The 23867-nt window shown below is 25.7% G+C and overlaps 2 protein-coding genes across 4 annotated transcripts in view; one reads left to right on the top strand and one right to left on the bottom strand.

The window, feature by feature from the left end:
• LOC136985502 (cell adhesion molecule Dscam1-like) overlaps window positions 1-17796 on the top strand; it is a 54336-nt gene extending 36540 nt beyond the window's left edge. The window contains exons 15-24 of one of the 2 annotated variants that reach the window (XR_010882347.1): window positions 114-278; window positions 384-454; window positions 4783-5020; window positions 14560-14658; window positions 14746-14931; window positions 15381-15674; window positions 15772-15942; window positions 16017-16408; window positions 16962-17070; window positions 17364-17796. Coding sequence is in view for 1 of the 2 variants with exons in the window: in XM_067282797.1 (XP_067138898.1) it covers window positions 114-278; window positions 384-454; window positions 4783-5020; window positions 14560-14658; window positions 14746-14931; window positions 15381-15674; window positions 15772-15942; window positions 16017-16261 (1469 nt within the window). In the remaining variant the exon portion in view is untranslated. Of the gene's footprint in view, window positions 1-113; window positions 279-383; window positions 455-4782; window positions 5021-14559; window positions 14659-14745; window positions 14932-15380; window positions 15675-15771; window positions 15943-16016; window positions 16645-16961; window positions 17071-17363 lie in introns of those variants that run through there. The other variant, XM_067282797.1, reaches the window with a different exon arrangement.
• Window positions 17797-18180: 384 nt separating this feature from the next.
• Window positions 18181-23867, bottom strand: part of LOC136985485 (cell adhesion molecule Dscam1-like) — a 47106-nt gene continuing 41419 nt past the window's right edge. Inside the window, exons 18-22 of one of the 2 annotated variants that reach the window (XM_067282773.1) lie at window positions 20018-20104; window positions 19742-19927; window positions 19337-19630; window positions 18942-19115; window positions 18181-18691 (exon numbers count right to left, since the gene is read on the bottom strand). In XM_067282773.1, the coding sequence (XP_067138874.1) occupies window positions 18444-18691; window positions 18942-19115; window positions 19337-19630; window positions 19742-19927; window positions 20018-20104 (989 nt within the window). In that variant the 3' untranslated portion in view covers window positions 18181-18443. Of the gene's footprint in view, window positions 18692-18941; window positions 19116-19336; window positions 19631-19707; window positions 19928-20017; window positions 20105-23867 lie in introns of those variants that run through there. The other variant, XM_067282774.1, reaches the window with a different exon arrangement.

Genomic DNA, 23867 nt, shown 5'->3' with positions numbered 1-23867 from the left:
CCGCATCACCCAAACATGTTTCAGTAAAGTAATTTTTACAGAAACTTTTTTCTAAAAGAAAAAAGAAAAAAACTCAAACAGTCCATAAAGTTTGAATGCGAATCTTTTACCAGATTCCTGGACATCTCCTGGTGTTGAAAAGATAGATGGAAACGAAAACACGTATACTTTACAAGGACTCGCGCCACAAACGTCTTATCACCTGAGATTGATAGCTGAGAATGCACTCGGAAGAAGTGAGCCGAGCGATAGTATAACAGTTATTACCGAAGCAGAAGGTAATATTAAATACAGTTTGATATCAGCTTTATAAAAATATTCTCAAATATCACCAATTGAGTTACGTATCATCCTAATTTTAAAACTTTATTTTATTATTACAGCTCCCAGTAGTGCACCTCGTAACGTTAGAGCAATCGCTACTAGTTCACATACCATACAAGTTCAATGGAAGGTAAACCTTTATTTATTTATTTATTACAAACAATCCTATTTAATTTTTTAAAGTATAATACCTAAATGTAGCTTAAAATTTATCTTCGAAGCATTGTTTAGTAGGCAATATATTTTTTTTTGTTTTGTTTTTATTTTCAAAATGAATGAATAATCGAAATCAATGCAGTATCATAAATTTTCTTAAAGAAAGAAGGGGAGAATGTTGTAAGAAATGAATTTGCTAACTAGTTATTGGTATTTTAGACAAAGAAAAACTTTTATATCGAAAATCTATATGTGATGTTATTTAGGAAGAAGGGGAAAAAAAACTTTGTGAAAGATTGATCAAATTCTATTCTGTGAGTTCTGTTATTTTAAGACCGCGTATTGAAGTAAACTAATTCTATAAGAAGTTTTTTTCCTACTTGTTTTTACTCTCAAAATATAGATTTTTCCCCCTTTTATCTTTTATCAAAAATATCTCTATACAAAATTACTTTATGTTCTTTTTTTAAAAATTAGAAATTAATTAATTAATTTTTTCTTTGAAAATGTCTTGTTTGTTTAGGAAATAAATTTAAGAGTATTTTAGTAACGTTAATGTAATAATAATAATTAATTATGTAAATAATAAAAAATATAGTTTTTAAATTCACGTTTTAAAATGAAGAAAGCTGAATACTATTTTCAATATAAAATAAGAGGGGGAAAAACACAATTAAATCGAATTATTTTCTAATTTTATAGAAAATTTATATGAATTTTGAAAACTACTCTGACAATTTATATCTTCGTCTTGAAGCGATTTTTGAAATATTTATCGAGTACACATAGACAAACGAACATACAAAACATTGTCATTAAGTTGTTTTCGAAATCGTAAAAAAAAAAAATCGAATTTTAATTATTTAAAAACAAATATGAAAACTCTACAAATGAAGAAAAGATATAAAAAAAATTGTTCATTATTTCAATATAATTATTTTAAATTTTTTCAATGTCTTGTACTGTACATAATTTAAATTTCTAAATACAAGCTCGAAAGAGGAGAGTTAATAATATATAAGCCTTTTTTTTTATTAAAATTAATAATGATCATCTAGATAATGCGTTTTTTGTTAATTAATATTTTCCTTCCAATTTCTAGCTTTAAAAATTATTTCTTCCCTCTTAATCTTGAATTAATATTAATTATATATAATATATATATATATATATATATTATATTTTAGTTTAAAAAAATTTCCTAAATTATATTCTAAAAAATTTTTTTTGTTTATATAAAACAAATACAATATACAAGAACAAACGTAAATATTTTAATACTATTACTAAAACATGAATAAATAATAAAACATTTATTAGAAAAGATATGTTATTTTTTCTTAATATATTATACAAATAAAATATTCTATCCAGTAACTTTATTATATTATAAATTTTTAAAATAGTTTCTTTAAAGTCACACTTGTGTAAAAAATCTGCATTTTTTTTGTGTTTTCCTTTTTTTTTCCATTCTTCCATCAGTTTTGAAATTTGATTTTTCAATTCATCACATATTTCGCATATTTCAATATTTCAATTCATCACAGATCACGTATCGGATCTTGCATTTTTCAAATAAATTTCTCTTGACCGTTTTTCAAAAATCTTTCTTCTTCTTTTTTTGTTATTGCTATTATTATTATTATTATTTTTTATATTATATCTCAACTGTCAAAATGTTATCATAGAAAATCGTAATTTAAAAAAAAAATAAAGTTCAAACTGTAACTATGTCCTGTGTACATTATATTTCTTTGAATAATGGTGCAGGTTTTTATCGGTGTATAACAGTGGTCTTAAGGGAAGGATTTTTAAAGTTTTTGTATCAAAAAACTTTCTTGACGAATTTTCTAAAGTGAATTTAATGATATATTAAACTTTAAATTCTCTTCGAACGTCTTATAGATCTAATAAATTATTTTTATTTTATATCATAAAATTTTATATAGCATTTCCATTTGTGTTAATCCAATTTTATTTAAATTATTAAAAAATATTTGTTTTTTTCCTCTGTTATTTATATTTAAATTATTAAAACACATTTTGTTTTTTTCCTAAAATTTTTAAAATATTTAAATTATAATATTCAGTCAAACCTCTGGACAACGGCTACTGAGGAAGCGTTAAAAATGGCCGTCATTCGGAGGTTATTTTGTATGCATTTTTATATTTAAAAAAAGCCGTTGTTGAGAGGTGGCCCTTATATTTTAAAGTGAATTTAATTTTGCGTATATTTTAAAAAGTTCTTGATTTTCTACTGGTAAATATATGACGCGTGCCCTTTAATCTTCACAAATTATTTTGTGTAGAACAGAGGACTTATATTATTTATCATTTTTTATATTGTAGTTTATTTATAATTTTAATTAAATTTTTAATTAACGTAAATAATTAAAAAACTAGGAAAACTAATTGAAAGTAGTTCGACCTGATGAGATCGTTGTATATAAACACGAATATAATAGATTAAAAGTATAGAATGTCAATATCGATTATTACGATACTTTGCAAAAAATCATAATAATCGATATTAACATCCTTGTACTGATGTTGCTTTCTTTGCGATATCGTTATTGATACCGATATCAGTGTTCTCGTTTGTGATATGTCTTTGTATTGTTATCACACTTTCTGTTATTAGTCTTCCATTTTTTTTGTGATGTCCTTCCATTTATTAATGCCAGTTCTTACTGATATGCGTTTATGTATTAATAGCAGTTTTTTATCACGAAAATATCATTATTATTTTTGTGTACTAATTTCTATTTCCTGTTCGATAATCGTGTATTATTGTTTCTACTTACTAATCTCCGTTCCTGGATTGAGTATTTTTATGTATTGAAAAACATTTTTCTTCCTTTATAAAGCTGTATTGTAAACAGCTTTTCATTATATTGCTGTTAGTTATGTTGTTATTATACGAGGAGGTACTCTATTAGCCTTTATTTTTATTAAAAACGAGAGAAAATTAAATGCTGTATGTTTATATATAGCAAGACTTTAATAATCCGACGATATCAGGATCGAGAGTTTGACGGAGAAAGGGCAACACGGATAATGGAAATATCTAAAAATTATTTATATAATATTAAAGTTTAACGTATCGACGGACATTAAAGTTACAAGCGAATATTTTAAAAAATTATCAATAATTTATTTTTGTTTCAGTGCATTCCTAGCTTCACAGAACCTGTGTTGCGAAATTACGTTTTAGTAGCACTTGGGTTGTCTCTACTTCTACCTGCATTTCGAACCATTCAATGCACTTTGACGTCACCATTTCGGCTTTATTCTGGTTAATTATGGTTTTGCGTCTGTTGCTAACTACTTCATCTTTCTTACTTTTACACCCATTCACGGTTGTTACATTTCGCATTAGTGCTTCATCGCTTTTAACGCTTTTTATCATAAAATAATGAGAATAATAATAGCGTGAAATAATGAAAATAATGTTACTATTCTCAGACAAGTGACGCAGTTCAGTGACGTAACAGTTACAGAGACTGACGGATAATCGAGTAAGAGATGAAAAAGTTTTACTGTATTAATGTATAAATGCCTTTATATAGATAATGTATATTAATAAACCTGTAGAAGCAAGATCTCATATATTTTTTTCAATATTAACTTTTCATTTATATCAATTTAATTTATTTATATCCTGTTTTATAATAACATTTGAACTTTTTATGTATTAAAAATAAACGTTTTTACCAACATAGCAAAATATTATTATATTGAAAACCTTGCTTCTATCGAAATTATAAGGCAAAGTCTTTTTCCAATATTACAAAAAATAAAAGAAACCACCAAATATTTTCTATAAAAATATTAATTATAATAATAAACATTAAAATTAATAATTGAAACATTTACATTACAATTAAACTAACGAGTTATAGATCTAATTTAATGCTTAAAGACAAATTAAAAAGAAAAGAATCATATCTTTAAATTAAATTATATTTTTAAACAAAGTATGAATGCTTCTGCTCCTTCTCTTAAAATTAAATTTATGATTTAGAAATAATTTGTATTAAAAAAATCTACTGTTAGAAATTAGTAGTAAAGAGAAAATAACCAAATTGCATTATTAATTCTGAAATTAATATGTAAGTTACATTAAAAAAAAGTTCTCATTATACTTTATTAGCAAATTTCCGTATAAAAACAAAGAAGAACAGAAATCTCGAGATAATAATGTAAAGTTTATTTTTAAAGAACACAAGAAGACATCCTGCCTTGCTATAATCGAGAACAAATCCTTAGAAGGTTAATTCACTTCTTTGTATATCTTCACAGCCTCCAGCTAAAGAAGACCAACATGGAATTATTGAAGGTTATTACGTCGGTTACAAAATGAAAGAAGTTAATGAGCTTTATACCTACAAGACATCAGTGGCTGCTCCTGGTAATAATCAAGAATGCGAACTTTCCAATCTCAGAAGACATACTAAATACTCCATTATTGTCCAAGCCTTTAATTCCAAAGGAACGGGTCCAAAATCCGAAGAAGTCATTGCACAGACCTTAGAATACGGTATATTTTGATATTTTTTACTTTCGTTTTCTGTACTTAAGATAAGCTGATAGACACGAAATCTCTTGATATTACACTGTAAAAATGAGACCAAAAGTTGCTGTTCCTTTAAGTAATATCGATTAAATATTATAGTTTGACGTCTGCAAAGATTGTATTAAGCGGAAATTGTCTGGTACAATTTAATATTTGTTATTTGGGTATCGTTCCTAAAGCTAGTTTCCGGAATGATGACGAATCTAACCCCCAGGTTATGGAAGCTATAATGAGTTGTAGCCAACGGGTATAAAATAACTTTTATTAATTAACTTAATATATATAAACTATCGATTTTATCAGAAAGCTCTTTGTTAGCCTTTATTAAATATATTCATGTTTTCAGTTGAAAAATTCAGAACGAAAAATTAATTAAATTTAAATACGGGATATATTTAAATTTCATTACAATACATTTCATATAATCAATTTTTAAATATTTTTATTTTGAAATCAGAATTAAATATTTTCGAATGTCATTTCTGTTAACGGTAAGACGTAAAGCTCTTTAATATTGTAAATTTTTAATGCTTTCTCTTAATGTAGTCGAAATTATAAATGAGAGCTTAGTAATGTACAGTACAGTACATTATAGTTCTGTGTCCGATGGCTCTACTTACATAATTTTACTTTAGGGGACATTTACAATATAAATTTATACTATACGTTCTCCTTAAGGTAAAATTGTATATTGCCAGATGTCTGAAATATGCATTAATATTTTGATATTTCAAAATGACTTATTGATTACTTCGTCTTATTTTAGTATTAGAAAGCTGTACACTATACAGTGTATCAAGTATTTCAAAGTTATTTGAAAATTAAAATATGCAATGTAATGCAATGGAATAGTAATTGATCAAACAGTTTTAAAATTTCTTTAGAAATGCAGTAATTTGGCTATATTTTTGTTAAATCTTCAAGTTATTAAGCATTATTAAACATTTTTACCGTAAATTTCCTATAGTTTATCGACTAATCTGATATTTTAAATATTAAATACGTATAAAAGAAGCAATATTAAGGAATTTTAAACATAATGTTGATCCGTAAGTCTTCAATAAAGTTTGTATACAAGTTCAACTGTCCTTTGTGATAATGTTATAATTCCTGTTTAATAAGATTTAATTTTATCTTATAAGTATAAGCATTATGAAACTAAGTATGATAGCAAACATTTTTATAAATTAAAATTTTTAATATCTGTTCGTAAATTTATTGAATATATTATTCAGATAGCTTAATAGAAGAAATTTTCGTGTAGAAAATTAATTAAATGAAAGCTGATTCTTATCAGTTGCATCAACTGTTCCTTACTGCTTATGAATTTATGAATGATTATGAGCTTTTTGATGGCTATTAACACGGCAATAGTTTATTAAAAATGCTTGAATTCAATTTTATCTAGTCATATCTGGTTCAAAATATTGTAAAAATGTTATAGACAAATTGGGATAACTAAAAGAAGTAGATATTGCAAACTCACTTTCGACAAAGTTATTATGATCCAAACTAACGTCAGTGAATATTCACATCGTTTCTCGCCATTATTCGCAAACGGTGCGAAGAAAACAAGTGCTAGAGAAGCGAAGTGTAAAGAAAATAATGATAGCTGAATAATAGTTAAACAATATATTAGCGAAACGAAGTCGATGGCAACGAAGTATAAGCTTAGATTTCAATACTCGAGCGTTTAAATAAAGTCATAAATTATGCAACGTCACAATTCTTCTTTGAATTTTACAACTTAATTTAAATATATTTAAAAATATTTTAAAATGTTTAATTATTCCATATTTATTTTTAAGTATAATACAATATCTCATTATGAAACGACTCGGTTATATTGCTGTTTAGAATGACTGATCTCTATGTATTAGTTAACAAATTATGTTGTAGGAATGATATAATGGTTCAACGTGATTATTAATTTGCTTCATAGCTCAGAAATATTATTTCCAACTTCTATCATTAATATCTCGTCTACTTAATAATTAATCTTGGTATTGGTCAAGGAAATCAGCATTTAAATAAATGTTAAACAGTGTGAGGTATATTATTCCCGAGAATCTCTGTTGTTATTAAAATTGAATCTGAATATTGATTCGGTTATTCGTAAGTAGTTTCCACTCTCCTGCAGATAAGTTACAATAGTTCGAATGAGAATCTCTTATTCTAGTTTATATATTACTAATTTATGGATAATGTCGAGAATATCTTCAATTCAAGATTGTCATCGAAAGACAAAACGTTGAAAAGTCAATATTGTGTATCTAAATATCATAATACAGATAAAGCAACTTGTAAAGTCCATAATTTTGCTTAATATTTAAAACTTTAATTATCTGAAATTTGTAAAAATATATTATATATAAACATATTTAAATATAATAAATATTGAAATATAGCCTCTATTATCTGGACGTATGTTTATGATAAATTGTGACCTTTCTTCAGTAGGAATATATTTCAAAATAATCACACGAATTCAGTATATATTATTATCAGGTCCAGATAAAGGGGACAGCAGGATCATTTGGTCCAGGTTCTGAACACAGAAAAACTCCCAAAATTTAATCTTTTATGTGAAAAACATGATATAAAATTGATATAAATAAAAGTTTCTTTTGATAAATAGCGAAAAATCTGTCTTATTTGTTTTATCGATTTTATTTATATATTTTTTATGGCTTTCGGAAGAATAGGCCCTATATTTATAACTGATTAGGGCTTCATTTCATTACTCTCAAGCCTTAATCATTGTCATATTTTATCTTAAAATTTAGAAAACTTTTAAAATAATAATAAAAATAAATAGACAAATTGTTGATAGATGCATTCACTGATAATCAAAAATACAAAATTATACTTTAAAAATTTACTTGAATTTATATATGTACAGTACGTTTGCATTATATTAAATATTAAACAGATTTTTAAATTAAAAGTTATTTAATTAATAAATTATTAAACAAACAAACACAAATTGAGAAGAGACGTCTTATTTTCACTGAAATTATTTTAGTATCGGAAGAAACTACTTTCTTTTATTGTTATTATTATTATTTAATTTTATCTCTTCGATTATTTTTTCAAGATTATTTTATTATCCTCCAAGCTCAAATCTGCAGGATCTGTGTTTGATTTTTGTTAGGAGATAATGCCATCTTTCTTTCCAATGACCTCTTTTAGTATCTTTCAGATAAAAATGATATCAAACAAAATGTCCTTGCATTACTTCCTGTAGGAACTTTGTTACCGGAAAAGAAAATATTGATATATTTATTTGAGTGTATACATATAACAGCGATTAAAAAAATAAATATGAAAATAAATAAAAACCTGAATTTCTTTTTGATTTTGATAGTGTTCGTAGTTTAGAATGGATTCGAATTGCGAACTTTTAACGTATTGCAATTACACAGTAGAGAATCAAATATCCGGCTTCCAGAAATTCGGAATTACCAAAAAACCTGATATTTTTGAAACTGGCTAATTTTGAATTTAGCGGGCTTTAGTATATTTGTAGTTCGCAGCGTGGCCGCTTTGTTTTCCATGGCGTGCGCGTCGCGTGACGTCAGTTCCAGTGTTTGCTGACATACGGTGTGTTAAAAACAGTTTTGTTCTTTACTTTCCATTGTTTATTTTATAATTTAAGTATACGTTTAGCTTGTGTTCAGTAAATCAGAAAATCCAGAAATCCGGACCTTTTCCGTTTCCAAGTTTGCCGGATATTTACTCCGGTATTGTATGTTGACTCCCATTTTGTCCTGTCACATTGAATTGTAGCCTAATGGATCTTCAAATGAGGATGAAGAGCGAGATTTTGACTAGTACAGTCCATTTAATAATTACAGATTCAAATCGATTCGAATCAGAAATCCTCAAGGATTAAAATTCCTCACGGGTTATATAGCATATGATTGGTTTCTGTTTTATATCTTTTGGTGGATTTGAATTTCAATGGTTTATGTTGTATGGTCGAACATGACCAATAACGTTCCGATCCTAACTACCCATAAAAATCTTGAGGATCCGAGTCAAATTTCAATCTGATCTTTTACTCACGACAATAAACGAATATTTTATTGCCAGTTATTTTCCTTAATTCAATTCTTATATTATATATACAGTGTACACGTTTATGCTTCCATTTTAAACTCTTCTTATGTAAAACTGGTAAACTAGAAACTTTCACAAATTGTTTCAAGTCCTAAGGACTCAAAATGTTTTAAAAAACTAAGAAAAATAGCAAGAATGGGAAAGAAAGAGTTAAATTATAATAGAAAATTAATTATATATTTATTAGTCTATATATGGAAAGGAAAATAGTTCCGTGCTCTTTAGAAAACAGAACATAATAAGGCCTATATATTGTTTATTAAAAAATTACAAGTTATGTTTGAAAAGTTATAATCTATTTGAAATTTCCGACATGTTTTCAAGAAATTTGAGATTACTGTATAAAAAAGAAAACCGTCAAATGATGTCATATAACGTGATGTTTGAATTTTCAAAGTTTTTATTCTGTTGTATTTTATTGTTTACTGGCGCCATAGCTTCGTTGTTTAGCTATAGGGCGGAGTGATACACATTTAAGATCTAGTACATCGGCTCCGTACTTATTTCGAGAAATACTCTAAATAGTTTTATTTATTTGAATGCAAGGAATTAAGCATAATTTCTAGAGTTGATTATTAAATCGTATTTAATAACAAATAATAATCAAAAAGTCACAAAATTGTATGGTACTCGTTTAATGTAAACGCCAATTACTGTTTAATAATCAATTCATATAGATTAAAAATGAAATAAATGCTTAATAATAAGTCTTTTTGTCACATAAATGAGAGGAAAAAATGCGTAATTTATCACTAGATGTTAAGTAGAATATGATCATTACAATAGTCCAACTGTCACGACATTGAAAATGATATCAATATCTAATGCGATTAATGTCTTAAGCATTATGATAAATGATTTTGATATATTTTTAAATATTAATTTTGTAATTAAACTGTTAAAATTCCGAACTTCAAACTAAACTTAATAATTCTTTATTTTGTATAACGTAATATTTTTAAATGTCTCATTCAAATATATCATATTTTTTAAAGAAAAAAGTCGAATTATTCAGAACTAAACTGAATATATTTTAACGAAGAACTTAATTTAAATACATTTAACACGAAAAGTTTACATTTTAGATTTTATGTTAGACCCAATTGCAATATAATATAATAGATGCATAAATCAAATGTTTAATACGAATTAAATATATACATTTTTTGATTACCAAGTTTAAATTTCGTATAAAATATTAAAAAATTTTCATTAAAATATTTAAAATTCGAAATATCTGAAACCAAAATATTTAGATACGAGATATTTTCGGCTTTCGATGTTTTGATATTCAATATTTATCTTCATATATTTTTTTAAATTTTGCCTATCCGTAATGACTTTTCAAAGTTTTGAATCCGGATATTTTGATTCGTAATGTTTTTCTACGTGAATTTTTTTTTTCCTGGGAACAGATACATTTTGTTTTAGGACGTTTCATCTTTCAACCTTTTGTGGTTCCAATCTCCATTCCTGTACAACAAATACGATCGATACTCTCCCGCACTTGAAATTTTCCTATTGTGATTATATATTATCTAGCTGTCGATTCCTGAATATATTAACGTATACTGAAACAGATAGTCAACAACAATTCTCTCATAGCATTTACACGCATCTACTCACTAATCCGAACTCTGAATAATGTTTCGATGATGCATTATGCTCTCTTCTTACTAAAATTAATGTAGAAATTTTACTTTAAAAAATTGACAGGTATATAATCTCGAGTTAAATAATCAATAATAAAGACAGAATAATTTATATTTTATAAATAAAGTAAAAAAGATATATATATATATAAATATATAATAAATTAATATCCGGAAAACAGTTGTAATACGTATCAATTCTACGTAAGGCGCTTAAACGTATTATATGTCATTGAGAGAGGAAATTTTACGTTTCACTTACTTTATGTTTCTTTAACGCACGATAAAATTGTCATAATTAAAAAAATATTTTTAAAATAAATATCTAGAATAATTATTTTTCACGTAAAAAAAAATTAAAATCTTTCTTTTCTTAATAAAAAATTGATTAAAAGATAGCATTTAGAGCGGAATTATAATACTTTAAATGTTTAAATATTTAATTTTTAATTAAATTTATATATAAAAACATTAAACAAATGTTCATTTCGAAAGTAAAATATTTAAAAAAATATATCAATTTTATACGTTGAAATTTTGAGATAATTTGACGTTTGCTATTCGAAAAACATATGAAATGTAAATTAGCTTAGTATATTAGAAATTTATAGTGTGTTTATTGGAAATTTTTACGCTAAATTTAGTTAAACATCAAGATAGGAAATCGAAATTAAAGAATGTTTCGTATTTAATTAAATTTTAATTGAAATAATTTATCATTCAATAAAATTTCAGCGCTAATTTTCGTGAAAGAAGGAAAAGATAAAAAATTGATAAATAGAACAATTTTGGAAACCGTGTAAGTTGATAAAGTTTCCTAACAGCTTTTCGTTAATCAACAATATAAATTTTATAAATCGAAGAATAATTGATAACTTCAATACTCTTCGTTAATACTGAATATTTTCGTTAGATTTTCTTAAATAATTTTTTAAAATAACGTTAGAAAAGTAAGAAAATAATGCAATTTATGCTTTTAACTCTTATTGAAATTGTTTACTTTAAATATTAATTTTATATTCGCTATTCACTTTTATACGAGTGTTAATATTTAATTAGAAAACTGTAACACAATTTCCTAAAAGTGATAATTTGCTAAGCATAATAGGAAAATGTTAATTTTTAAAATATATAAAATATACATATTTAATTTGTTTTAAAACCTTAAAATTTTTAGAAAAATGAATATGTTAATTAATGTTATCTCTTGAAGTAAATATGATGAATATAAATTCAAATTAAAAATAATAATAATAATATTTAAATTAGGTGAATTTTTATTGAACCGAATGGAATAAAGAGATATTCGGTGAATGAAAATAGATGAAAAGAGCTTTTAGTCTTTAAATATTATCTTCATCAAACTTTAATGTAACATATTACATCCATTGCAGTATACTGCTATTTAAATGTCGAATAACACACACTTTCTTGTGAAGTTGAGATTCCCTCCTGCATCGCTACATATGTTTTTTGTTTTTTTATTATTATTATTTCTTGATTTTATGTTAGCTTTATTCTTGATTCTTCCTCTTTTATGGATGTTTTTTTACTCCTATTCTTGTTCCTCTTCTTTATTTTCCATTGTTAGTTTTTATTTTTTTATTTCTTTTACTCTTTTTTTTCCTCCGTTTTCCTATTTCCTTTCCTTTTTTTACAACTTTTCTTTGACTTTTTTTCCTCAAATTTTTCGTTTTGATCTTCAAATCTGATCGACATAGAGACCATACTACACATATTTATGAAACCTCCACGACTTTATTCGCAAATGGAAGTGAAAGTGAATGAGTTTTTCTTAGCGTAGACCTAGACCATCTTTCTACTTGTTGGCTCGTTGACACTATTCGAAAAAAATTAATTCAAATATGTTTATAGCTTTACTTTCAATCCTTTTTTTGCCTTTAAATCAGTTTGGCCATCATTCAACAGTAAATGCAGCAAATAAAGCGTTCGTGGACCTGTTAGAATACGATTTTCACTTAAGATCAAAAATTTTTCTGACATTTAATCTATAATTTTTTTATTTATCAATCAATAGTCGATTTAGAAATTGCTAGAAAAACAATATTTGTTTTATAAAACAGCCGTAGATTTGATCAATATTGCTTATATGTAATTTTTTAATAGTAATATATATATATATATATATATATATATTACTATTAAAAAATTACATATATATATATATATATAATATATATATATATATGTAATATATATATATATATATACGAATCGATTTCTTTGAATATTATTTATTGTTTTTTTTCAAGTTTGTACATATTTATAATTAAAAAAAATCTACATTTTAAAAACTTTTAAAGTACGCTGAAATTATATTAAGCTAATGAAATTTTTAAACAATAATTTTATCAATAATAAAACTTTTTAAAAAATTATATTGATTAGATTAAAAAAAACACACAGAGAATATTTACTTCTGTTTAAAATTTTTTAAAGTTTTAAATATGCGCAGCAAGATTTCGGAATTCTATACTTATTCAAATGGTCTTTACAACGTTCTAAAGATAGATCTTTATACTGTACTTATAGTTTCACTCATGAAGAATTTATCCTCAATTGTATAAAATATTAAAGTGAAAAGACTTTGTTAATCAATAATAAATTCATAATAATTGATATTATATTATTGATAATTTTTATAAATAATGCGAGATATATTTATAAGACTCACAGAAAATTTATAGATATACAGTAACTATCATTCTTAAGTAAAATATATAATTTTTATGTATTTAAAACTGAAGATAATTCTGTTGTTTTAGTCTACATCAGTGGTTCTCAGCCTTTATTTTACCCTTTTCCTCTTAATTTTTTGTGTACCCCATAGACATTGCATAGAAAATAAAACCTTATATTTTTCACTAATAAAAAAAGAAAGGAAAACGTTCAGAAATGTCACTGTCAAGTGACATGACGGGGATGGTATAAGATTCTCCTAACAAACCCCGGCTTTATAATCTCTTTTTGACCTTTGTCAATGAGATATATATTAATATATCGTATACGTATTCAATGTTTAAAATAATTTATATTTTAATCCTTATGCAAGAAATGAGTAATAAAGAAATTGACAATGTATTTATTGTAGAAATTTGATTCCCAGTAAAACAATTGTTCTGAAGTGGAATTACCGTATAGGACACTAAAATATCACCGTGAACTTTGAATTCGGTATTTGTTTTCTGTGGATCCCCAGTAATGTTACATGGAGCCCGGTCGAGAACCACTGGTCTACACAATATATTGAAATTGTTACTAAAATCTAAATTATTTATTTTTTTAAACTAAAGATACCAAAAATTGTCTAGATATTGAAGCGATTTAATGTGACTAAAAAGTTTCAGCGAATAAAGTAAAGACTATCAATTTAACGTGATGCATTTTGAAGAATTATTACACTCGAAGTGCTTGATCGGTATATCATATCGTGTTAAAGACCAAACTGCGATTAACAAACTTTTTGGGCATTTTTCCACAAATGATAGAAACTCTTCCTTCTTCGTAATCTATTATATTGTTATTTTTATTAGTCATATTACTTCTTACGATAAAAGACAAATACCTTTAGCAATCTAAAGGCAGTCGTTATTACTTTTCTCGCTTCATTTAAATGTCCAATTTTCGCATTTTAAACGACTTATCAGACGAAAAGTTATTTTAATTCTTTATTACTTTATAAATTCTTTTATCTAAAATTTATTTCAGATCCTCCAGCGAGTCCCGCATTAGAAATCGTATCCTCTACATCATCATCCATTTATTTGACATGGAAACCACTTAACTCAGATGACAATCCAATTTCTGGTAATTTTTTACTAAAGCTCATAACGATTAAAGAAAATAATGTTTATTTTTCTAACTTTGGCACTCATGGTTGTTTTGTTTACTCAGGATACATAATTTATCATAAATCTGAAATTAAGGAGTGGGAAGAGATCCAATTACCGGACGATCGCACGAGTTACACATTTAAAACTCTTCGATGCGGAATGAAATATCAGTTTTATCTAGTTGCGTATAATAATGCGGGTAGAGGTCAACCCAGTGATGTAATTTCTGGCAGAACCGACGGTACAGGTAAGAAAAATACATCTGTAAAGAATATCCTACTAATAAATGATTTTAAAAAAGCAGTAGATATAGTTGATTGCTGGTTTGGATTTACTATAGTTTCTAGTCTTATTGGCAACCGAATCGAACTATTACTGAGCCTGATTTCCCCAAGGGTTTACAGAAAAGGATAATATAGATCGAGATACATGACAGAACATTAAGAACACTTAACCAAGAGATGAAGGAGACTCTTGAGAAAGTTGTAATAATGAAAATGGAACTGCAAATATCTATAATTGCACAATGTTTATTGAATAGAAAACAACGCAGATAAATTGGTTTTAGTTATAGATTAAATATTTACAATAGAATATGATGAGATTTGAAATGTTTCTGTTTTTTATGCAAAGTTTTATTAAGTACTTTGCTTGCAGCAAAATGTTTAAATTTATATCTTTATTTTTATTGTCTAGCTCCAATTTCACCTGATAAGAAGTCCTTATTGACTATTAATTCCACCTCTGTTATGTTGCATCTTTCAAGTTGGCAGAGTGGAGGATGTCCCATCAACTTTTTCGTCATACAATACAAGCCACGCGTGCAAAAAGAATGGATATTATTGTCTAATAACGTTCTCACTGAACAGAAAGTCGTTGTTATTACCGATCTAATGCCAGCGACTTGGTATGTTCTTTTAATGACTGCCCACAATGATGCAGGATCTGCTGAAGCAGAATTCGTTTTCGCTACACTAACTATAACTGGAGGTAAGATATGGCAAACAATATTTCATTATTATGAGCTTCAAGCAAAATAATATAAAGATATTTAATGCATTAAATTGTAATTTTACTTAAATTATAGCAACGGTACCGCCGTTATCATCGCAGCACGATAAGAATCAATTTTATCAACAATTGAAAATAATCATTCCTGTCGTGTGCACCACCATAGTTCTTGTTTTAATAGCCACTATTACTTGTGTTATACTTATGAGAAGATGCCAAATTTCATCAGCTCCAGCTGTGCAGCAAGGTACAGATAGAACAAAAGTTAGTTATTTAGTTATTCTGACCTAAATCTTAACGTAGCAATTCTTTTTCCTGTAGAGGATCAAAGGACAGAGTCGGAAGTTCCCAAGCCAACAGATACGGTTCCGCTTAGCGTTTGGGAGAAAAGACAAGCTCGTTTAGGGCACAGCAGGGAACAGTTGTACTTCCCGTCTCCTTATGCCACCAGTAGGATTTCTATGTATTCTGCAGATGGCGATCCAGAACCTGCACCACATAGTGGGTGGAGAGGAGAACATACGTACGACGTACCATTTCTTCCAAGACAGGTGACGAGGTTATAGTGCCCCCTTCAAACAACATTTCTCTCATTTCGCAATTTCAACTGTTACTCCGTACGAAGAGCGGGTCTCTTATTTTACAGACGAACGGGTTGGAATTCTTTGGACAAGATCCGGAAGATGAACAAAACTGTGCCTATCTACAGCAAGGTAGGGTTAAATGGTAATTTTATCACCAATTTCATTTCAGGAAGATGCTCTATCGTTTTAAATATGCATCTGAATCGCCTTTTAAAGCACGATTCAGTGATTTTTTCATTTGAAATTACTTAAAGAAATCAGCATTTTTTTCTCTTTTTACTAAACCATTCTAAAACTTAATTCGCTTTTCTTAATAAAGGAATTAAAAAACTTATTTAGTTATAAAAAAAATTTAAAAAATAATACCCGTAATTAATTTTTCGTATAAGATTAAAAAATTGCTTTTAAAACCGATTAAACATATTTTATGGGAAGAAAATATGCATAAAATTGAAACATTTAAAAATTAATTAATTATCCTTAAAAACGAGTTTTTAAAAAAATAATTAAATTTTTTAATATAGACAATTAAAATTGATTAAAAAATAATAATTTATTTTTGAGATAATTTCCATTAGGATGGATTTTTGAAGAGACTCACCGTCTTAGAAAAAAAAAAAAAAAAATTGAAGAAACTTAATTTATGGTTTTAACCCATCGAAAATAAATTGTTTAATTTTAGATTTGCAGATACCCGAATTATTGCACTCGACCATTGCATGTTACAAAGAGATAGGAACAAATATTTATGGCCGAAGACCTGGAATAATGAAAATTAGTCATAGTTCCAGGTAAGTAAGGGGAAGAAAAAAACGTTTTATAATTTGCATGTGATCAATATATTTATTTCATAATATAAATTTTGGTTATTATTTTTTTTAAGAAAAAAAACTGTAAAATAAAATTCAATTTAGATGTAGAAATAATTCAATTTGTGAGGATGGAAGTTAAAAAAATATATATTCATTGGAACAGGACCGTTACAAGTTTTGAACAAAAAAAAAATGAATGAAAGGAATACAATTTCTATTAAAATTTACTTGTATATTTTTTGGTTTTGTGGTATATTTTTCTATTTGTTTAGGTGTTATAATGAAAATCACGAACAGGATTCTGCCTTCAGTGATCCGGAAGGGAGCGAAATGGAATTGTCAGAAACCGAGTGTGACATGCATTTTAGAATGTATCACACACATCATGTTGGGCGTTAAGAGTCTGCTTCGATGACCATAAAACAGAGAAAAATATGTTTATAACTTCAATTTAGTAGAATTTTGTACGTTTCTACCTCAACGAAAGAACCAAAAATTAAATAAAAAAATTAATTAAAAAAATTCAGGAGGAAACGTGTTTATAAACTTTACTCGACGATTATATAGGAATAAATTGTAAAAAAAAGAGAATTCGAGCTTGGAATTCAAACAAAAATATTACTAATATTTATATGTGTTATTTTATATTTAAACTGATTATATTGTTTAAAGTTATGGCTTAAAATTCCTAAAATTTTAAATACACTTATAAAAAAAGGGTGATTTATCCGTCCTGTGATTCATCTCTACTGTGACAGGATCTTAAAATTTTTTTAAATAAAAAAAAAATATTGGTTATAGTGATGTAAATGTAAAGGAAGAATATCGTTTGATATATATACCTGTAAATATATATAAAAAAATTATTTATTGGTGGTCTAAATTTATTTCATTTATTTTTTTATTTAAAGTAGTAGTAGTCACGAAGATTGTTTTACAATTCAGAAGAAAATATTAAGATTCAGATTTTGTAAAAAGAAATTTAAAAAAAATAAAAAATAAAGAAAAAGATGAAATTTATGAAAGAGACAATTGCTGCATTGCATGTTGATAGGAGAAAAATTAAGAAAAAAAGAAATTTAAAACAAATGTGTGAAAGATACTTTATTTACAATATACCAACGACATAACACTCACAGACTCGTAAAAGATGAAACGAATTCAAATTTCTGTACATAATACTTGTCCCAGGGACGAAAACATAGAAAAACATAACTAGTTTTTAGTCCAATTATGGAACAATATGGACGCACTTCGATAAATTCTTTTTTTTAAATGATTTTTATTAATTTCTTTTTTTTTTTTTTACATTTCGGCTGGAAGAATAAAAAAAGTTCATTTACTGTACACGTTTAGTGAGATTTACTCATTAGTTGTATAGGTACGTCATACGAGTGATCGTTGATGGTGCCAGTAGCACCATTACTTGGCATGTCGCTATCGCCATCTATTGAAAGTTGGTAGAGTCTCTCGGCAGCATATGGACAAGGAAGATAAAGTGGCTCCCGGCCTTGGGAATTGCGTGTATCAGACTTCCTTCTTTTTTCCCAAACATTCATTGCAAGTCCTTCAGATTTGCTAGCTTCTACGTTTCTTCGATCTATGGATGTTCGAAAATATTTGTTTTTTTATGTTTAAAACTTCAAAACTTATTATTTATATAAAAGTTTTATTTTAAAAAGTATATCACATGCATGTTATTGATTTATACCGGCACCGAAACTCCTTTTCTGTGTTAAATATTTTAAAAATTAGTCTTACATTAATTTTTTTTTTTTTGGTTTTGAAATCTTGTAATTTGAATTAGATTTTAAGTACTAGTATTAAAGATATGTTTAAGTGATATTAACCTGCAATTACATCGTGTGGTTCTCTTCTTTGCCTCCTTCTCCTGTTAAGAATGGCGCATGCAGCTGCCAAAATCACTATAAGCACAGCACCGGAACACACGGTTGATGTGATAACTGCAACCTTTCTTTGTAAATCCGTAGTTGAAGCCTCAGGCACCGATTTTTTATTATGTTCTGTCAAAAAAAGAAACAAAGTACATTGAGTAAATCCCGTTTGATTGCTCTTCGATCGCATTTAACTTGAAGTCATTCTTTGGAATTTTTAGACTTGATTACAGCTTTATAGCGATAATCTTTAAATTAAAAAGACTTAAAGTAAACAAATTATATTTAATTCTGAAAAGTTAAAAAATAAATGAATAGTTTAATTCTTAACTTAACGAAGGACCCATTACCTGTATCTAACTTTTTTGTTTCAAATTCGTACTCTGTTTCGGTATAGCCAGCGGAATTTCGAGCACCGCATAATATATAATACTTTTCTCCCGAGGATAGACCAGTTATAGAGATTTTAGATTTAATGGATGATATATCATCCGAAATGGTTTTCCATTCTTTATCTATACTCGATCTGTATTTCAAGATGTAAGAAGAAATAGGACAACCACCATTATCCCAAGTGGACAAAATTGCCGTGACAGAAGTGGAGTTGATTATAAGAAAAGCTTTATTACTCGGCGCTTTGGGTACTGGAAAATAATGTAAGACGATATTAGGCATTGTTCGAATGTAAACTTTGATCAATTTATATCAATTTTGTTCATACGTCAAATGTTATTGAACGAGATAAATCCCCTTACGAGATCCTTTTGTCCTAGTAGTAATGATTTCACTCGGTTTTCCTTTTTTAGTTTTGTTCTGTGCAACGATATATAATTGATGTACAGAACCACAACGAAGATTAGTGAACGTATAGCTTGTTCGACCAACAGGGACTGATGTCTCTGTCCAACTACCATCTCCTTGACGAAGATAAAGTACGTAACCTAGATATTTTTGTAATAGAAAAAACAAAATTAACTATTAAAAACATCACAAAACTTTAAAATCATTACTAAAATCAACAAAAAATGTACCATCATTAGTTGATTTCGAATCCCAAGCGACTTGTATTGTCGTCAGAGTAGTTAAAACAATCTTCAATGATATAGGATGAGAATATTCTAAAAAAATTAATTAATTTTAATTATTAATATAATATATACTGTTAAATAATTCGACTATAAATTATACATTATCTAAATTGGAAAAGTTAGTTAATAGTTAGTAATGATCCTGAATAACATCTATGCATCCACTTTTTAAAATGTTCGAGTTAATGTTGCGAATCTAGATAGCATAATATGGAGGAGGAATATACTCTTTTATTAATTTTCTCTTGTTCTTGACTCATTAACTTCACTGAACTTAGTTTCAATTGCAGATATTAAAGTTTTGAAGGATAAAAAGTAATCTTTTTATCCTTTTTCACTCGAAAATTTCATCATATAGTCTCATTATCAACTAATAGATGGATATTTGCACATTCGACTATAATTCAACTTTTCAATTTAAAAATACTTTTATTTAAACGAAAAAAAAAATATCGAAAATATAATAAAATATAAAATTTTAGTTATAATATCGAACAATCCTATTTAAATTATTATTTATTTTTTAAAAGAAACGAATAATGATTAATTAATATAAATTCTATTCATTTATATATCATTTATTTTCATTATTATCAAAAAAATGATAGTAATAAAAATCAAGATCTAACAATTTTCCTAAAGCTCGATGACAGAAATGATTATGTTGATTAATGTAGCAGCCCAACAAATGGACGAATCTGTGATAATAAATGTAATTTTACGTTGATTAATCGTAAAATATCCCATTTAATCGAAATCGAACCAGAATGTTGCTTTACGGTCTTCAATCTTAGTAAAGTCACAAATCAATCCATAGTATTGAGAGTTTAGCATTGATTTAATATGCAGAATCAAACGCTGAATAAGCCTACATCTACATTAAGCAACACTCAACTTTTAATCGATAAAAATCAATAAAACATTAAATCAAAATTAAATCCTACTTATCTATTTTTAAACTATAAATATTATTAAGCATTTTAAATATCTTGCCTTTTTAATAAAATTCATTTAAGAGCTATAAGCTAGATACACACACAGACACATACTACACACGTACACACACCAAAAAAAGATATCAATCTTTTCTAATATACTCGTTATCTTTAGAAGTGCTACAGTCATTCTTCGAGCTCATTCAATATCTGGGTGTAGATTTCTTCGTGTCTCTATAGTATTTCTAACTTCTCTTGGGATCACAATTCGAAGGAAAGAAAATAAACTTTTTTTTTTTAATGTTACATAAAATCTTTGTTTAAATCCTTTAGATTTTCGTTTCAAATTAAAGAAAATCTTATTAAATTCCTTTGAATAGATGTATTTATTTATTTAACAAAAGTAGTAAAGTCTTATAAAGACAAAAGATGGCCAATATAATTAACAAACATAGGCATTAAAGGCAAGGTAAAACTACAAAAGACAAGTGATAAAATAGAGAAATATTAAAATATTAAAGTATAAAAAATAACAAATTTTTATTACAGATGCTAAAATAATAGAAATCGTATGATATATATAAAACAAAGTTTTTATTATTTTTAATTAAAAAAAAAACATAAAATTATGATTGAAAGTCTTGATTTCGCTGTTAAATATTAAATTAATTTTTTAGACATAAAAATTATCAAATATAAAGAAACTTTTTAAATAAATGGCTAAATAATATTTTAAAACAAATAATTTTTAATTATTTCTTTATTATTTTTTAATAGATAATTTCGAATTACATCCAATGAAAATGAATAAAACAATTTCTTTATGATTAATTATCATCATTAAAAAATAATAATAATTTTCAACTCTTCAGAATAAACAAAAACTATTCAATTTCTTAAAATAATAAATTTATCTCGATAATTTATAATTAAGTTAATTGTTAGCGAATTATTTCTTTTTCGAATTTATTAATTATTCCATTTTCATAATTATAAATAATTGAAAATAAACGAATTGTTTTCGTTTATTAAATTATTATTATAATAAATTTATATAAATAAAAATTCAAAAATAAATTTAACAGATATTAATTAACATAATTTAAAATTTAATTAATAAAAAATGTCATTTTTTTTGGTCGTATAAAAAATTGTATTTAATATTTTATTATTTATTATTTTTTAATAAAAATTTTAAAATGTTAAATAAATATTGTTCGCTTTTAAATTAATTAATTTGTATTTATAATTAATATTCTTTTATAATTCTTTTAACAAAAGAAAAATTCGATTATACAATTTTATTATTAGTTTCGTCAACGTTACTTAATTATCATCACTTCATAATAATAATAATAATGAAAAATTAATTAATATTTACAATGTAGCACATTACTTAACGATATTCCTCTAAAACAACTTAATTTGTTATTCATTTTGAAAGTTAAGAAAAATAAAATAAACTTTAAATGACAATTTGAAATTAGTAAATAATAGGAAAGTTTTAAGTGCATTATTTAATTATAAGTTCTTTTTTTCTTAGATTCTTTAATAAATGTTTACGTAATAAAATATAAATAATAAAACACATAAGTTTTAATTATTCTATAAGTATATTATTATACTGTGTATTTATTCGAATTTTATTTAAAATGTAAATAAATTTTAAATATTTTATGAATTTTTGTATAATAGATCAATACTTTTTGATTGAAATAATATAATTAAATTTACAGTAATTTAATAAAAATTGAAATTACAATAGAAGGCATTTTTAAATTTAATATTTCTTTTAATTATTACATATAAAATTTGGAATGTTTGTTAAAGATAGTTTTAAGTTACAACTTCAACTATCATTTTCTATCAATATATCTTCAAATATACTGTAGTTATTTTTATATATATACTGATAGAGAAAGTGATTCTTCGATCTTAACAATATCAAAGAATATCGATTTTGGCAAAGAAATCGCGAGTCAGAATAGAGGAAATGACATTCATATTGACATTATCAACCTGTTGTAATCATCCAGATAAAATTTGATTTGGGTTAGGAACAAATCGAAAATAATCAAAGAATAATATATATTTTTTATTTTATGAATAAAGAATTTTAAAAATTGTAAACAAATGTTTTAAATTTATAAAAAAATAATAAGTAATTTCAAATACTTATTTACTTCAAAAAAAAAAATATATATATATATATATTTTTTTTTAATCAGCTTTGTTTCGGATAAAAAAAAATTAAAAATAAAAGAAAGTAAATAAAATAATCAAATTTAATTGTGTTAGTTTTAACAAATATCAAAGATTTTCATTAAATAAAATGGCTTAAAAATTACAAATTTGTAACTTGTTCAATACAAAACTTTACTTTTTTGATAAACAGTTTCCCATTTATGGGCCTATCAGACTTTGGAAACTGCTACTATACAGCGTATATTATTTTTCAAACAACCAGAACCTTTTCAATTCCATATTTCAGCTAGACTGGTTAACTTGTCTTGCATTTTTTCTTTTCTAAAATGTACCCTACTGCTATATACTTTTATATCTGAAGTTATCCATTATAGAATTTTCAATATTTCTACTAGGAATATTCTGAAAAGAATAAAATGTTTCAGAAGTACACAAAAGTAAACTTTCTATAAAAATATATCATATCAAATTATTAATATATATCAAATATGTTGTTTACTGTACGTGAATTTTCATAATACGGGTATAATAAACTTTAGAGTAAGAGAATGCAGAGAATGTTAATTATTTGAAGAAAAATAAAGGAAAAATATTTACATTAATGAAAGCTCTTAAGAATAAGTATACATTTACGTTTTATTTAATACATATAT

This window comes from Centruroides vittatus, unplaced genomic scaffold, assembly GCF_030686945.1.
Source record: "Centruroides vittatus isolate TY-2023 unplaced genomic scaffold, ASM3068694v2 contig_970, whole genome shotgun sequence".
Taxonomy (NCBI): Eukaryota; Metazoa; Arthropoda; class Arachnida; order Scorpiones; family Buthidae; genus Centruroides; species Centruroides vittatus.
Note: the sequence above shows the minus strand (reverse complement) of the source record. Positions and strands in the feature narration are given on the sequence as shown.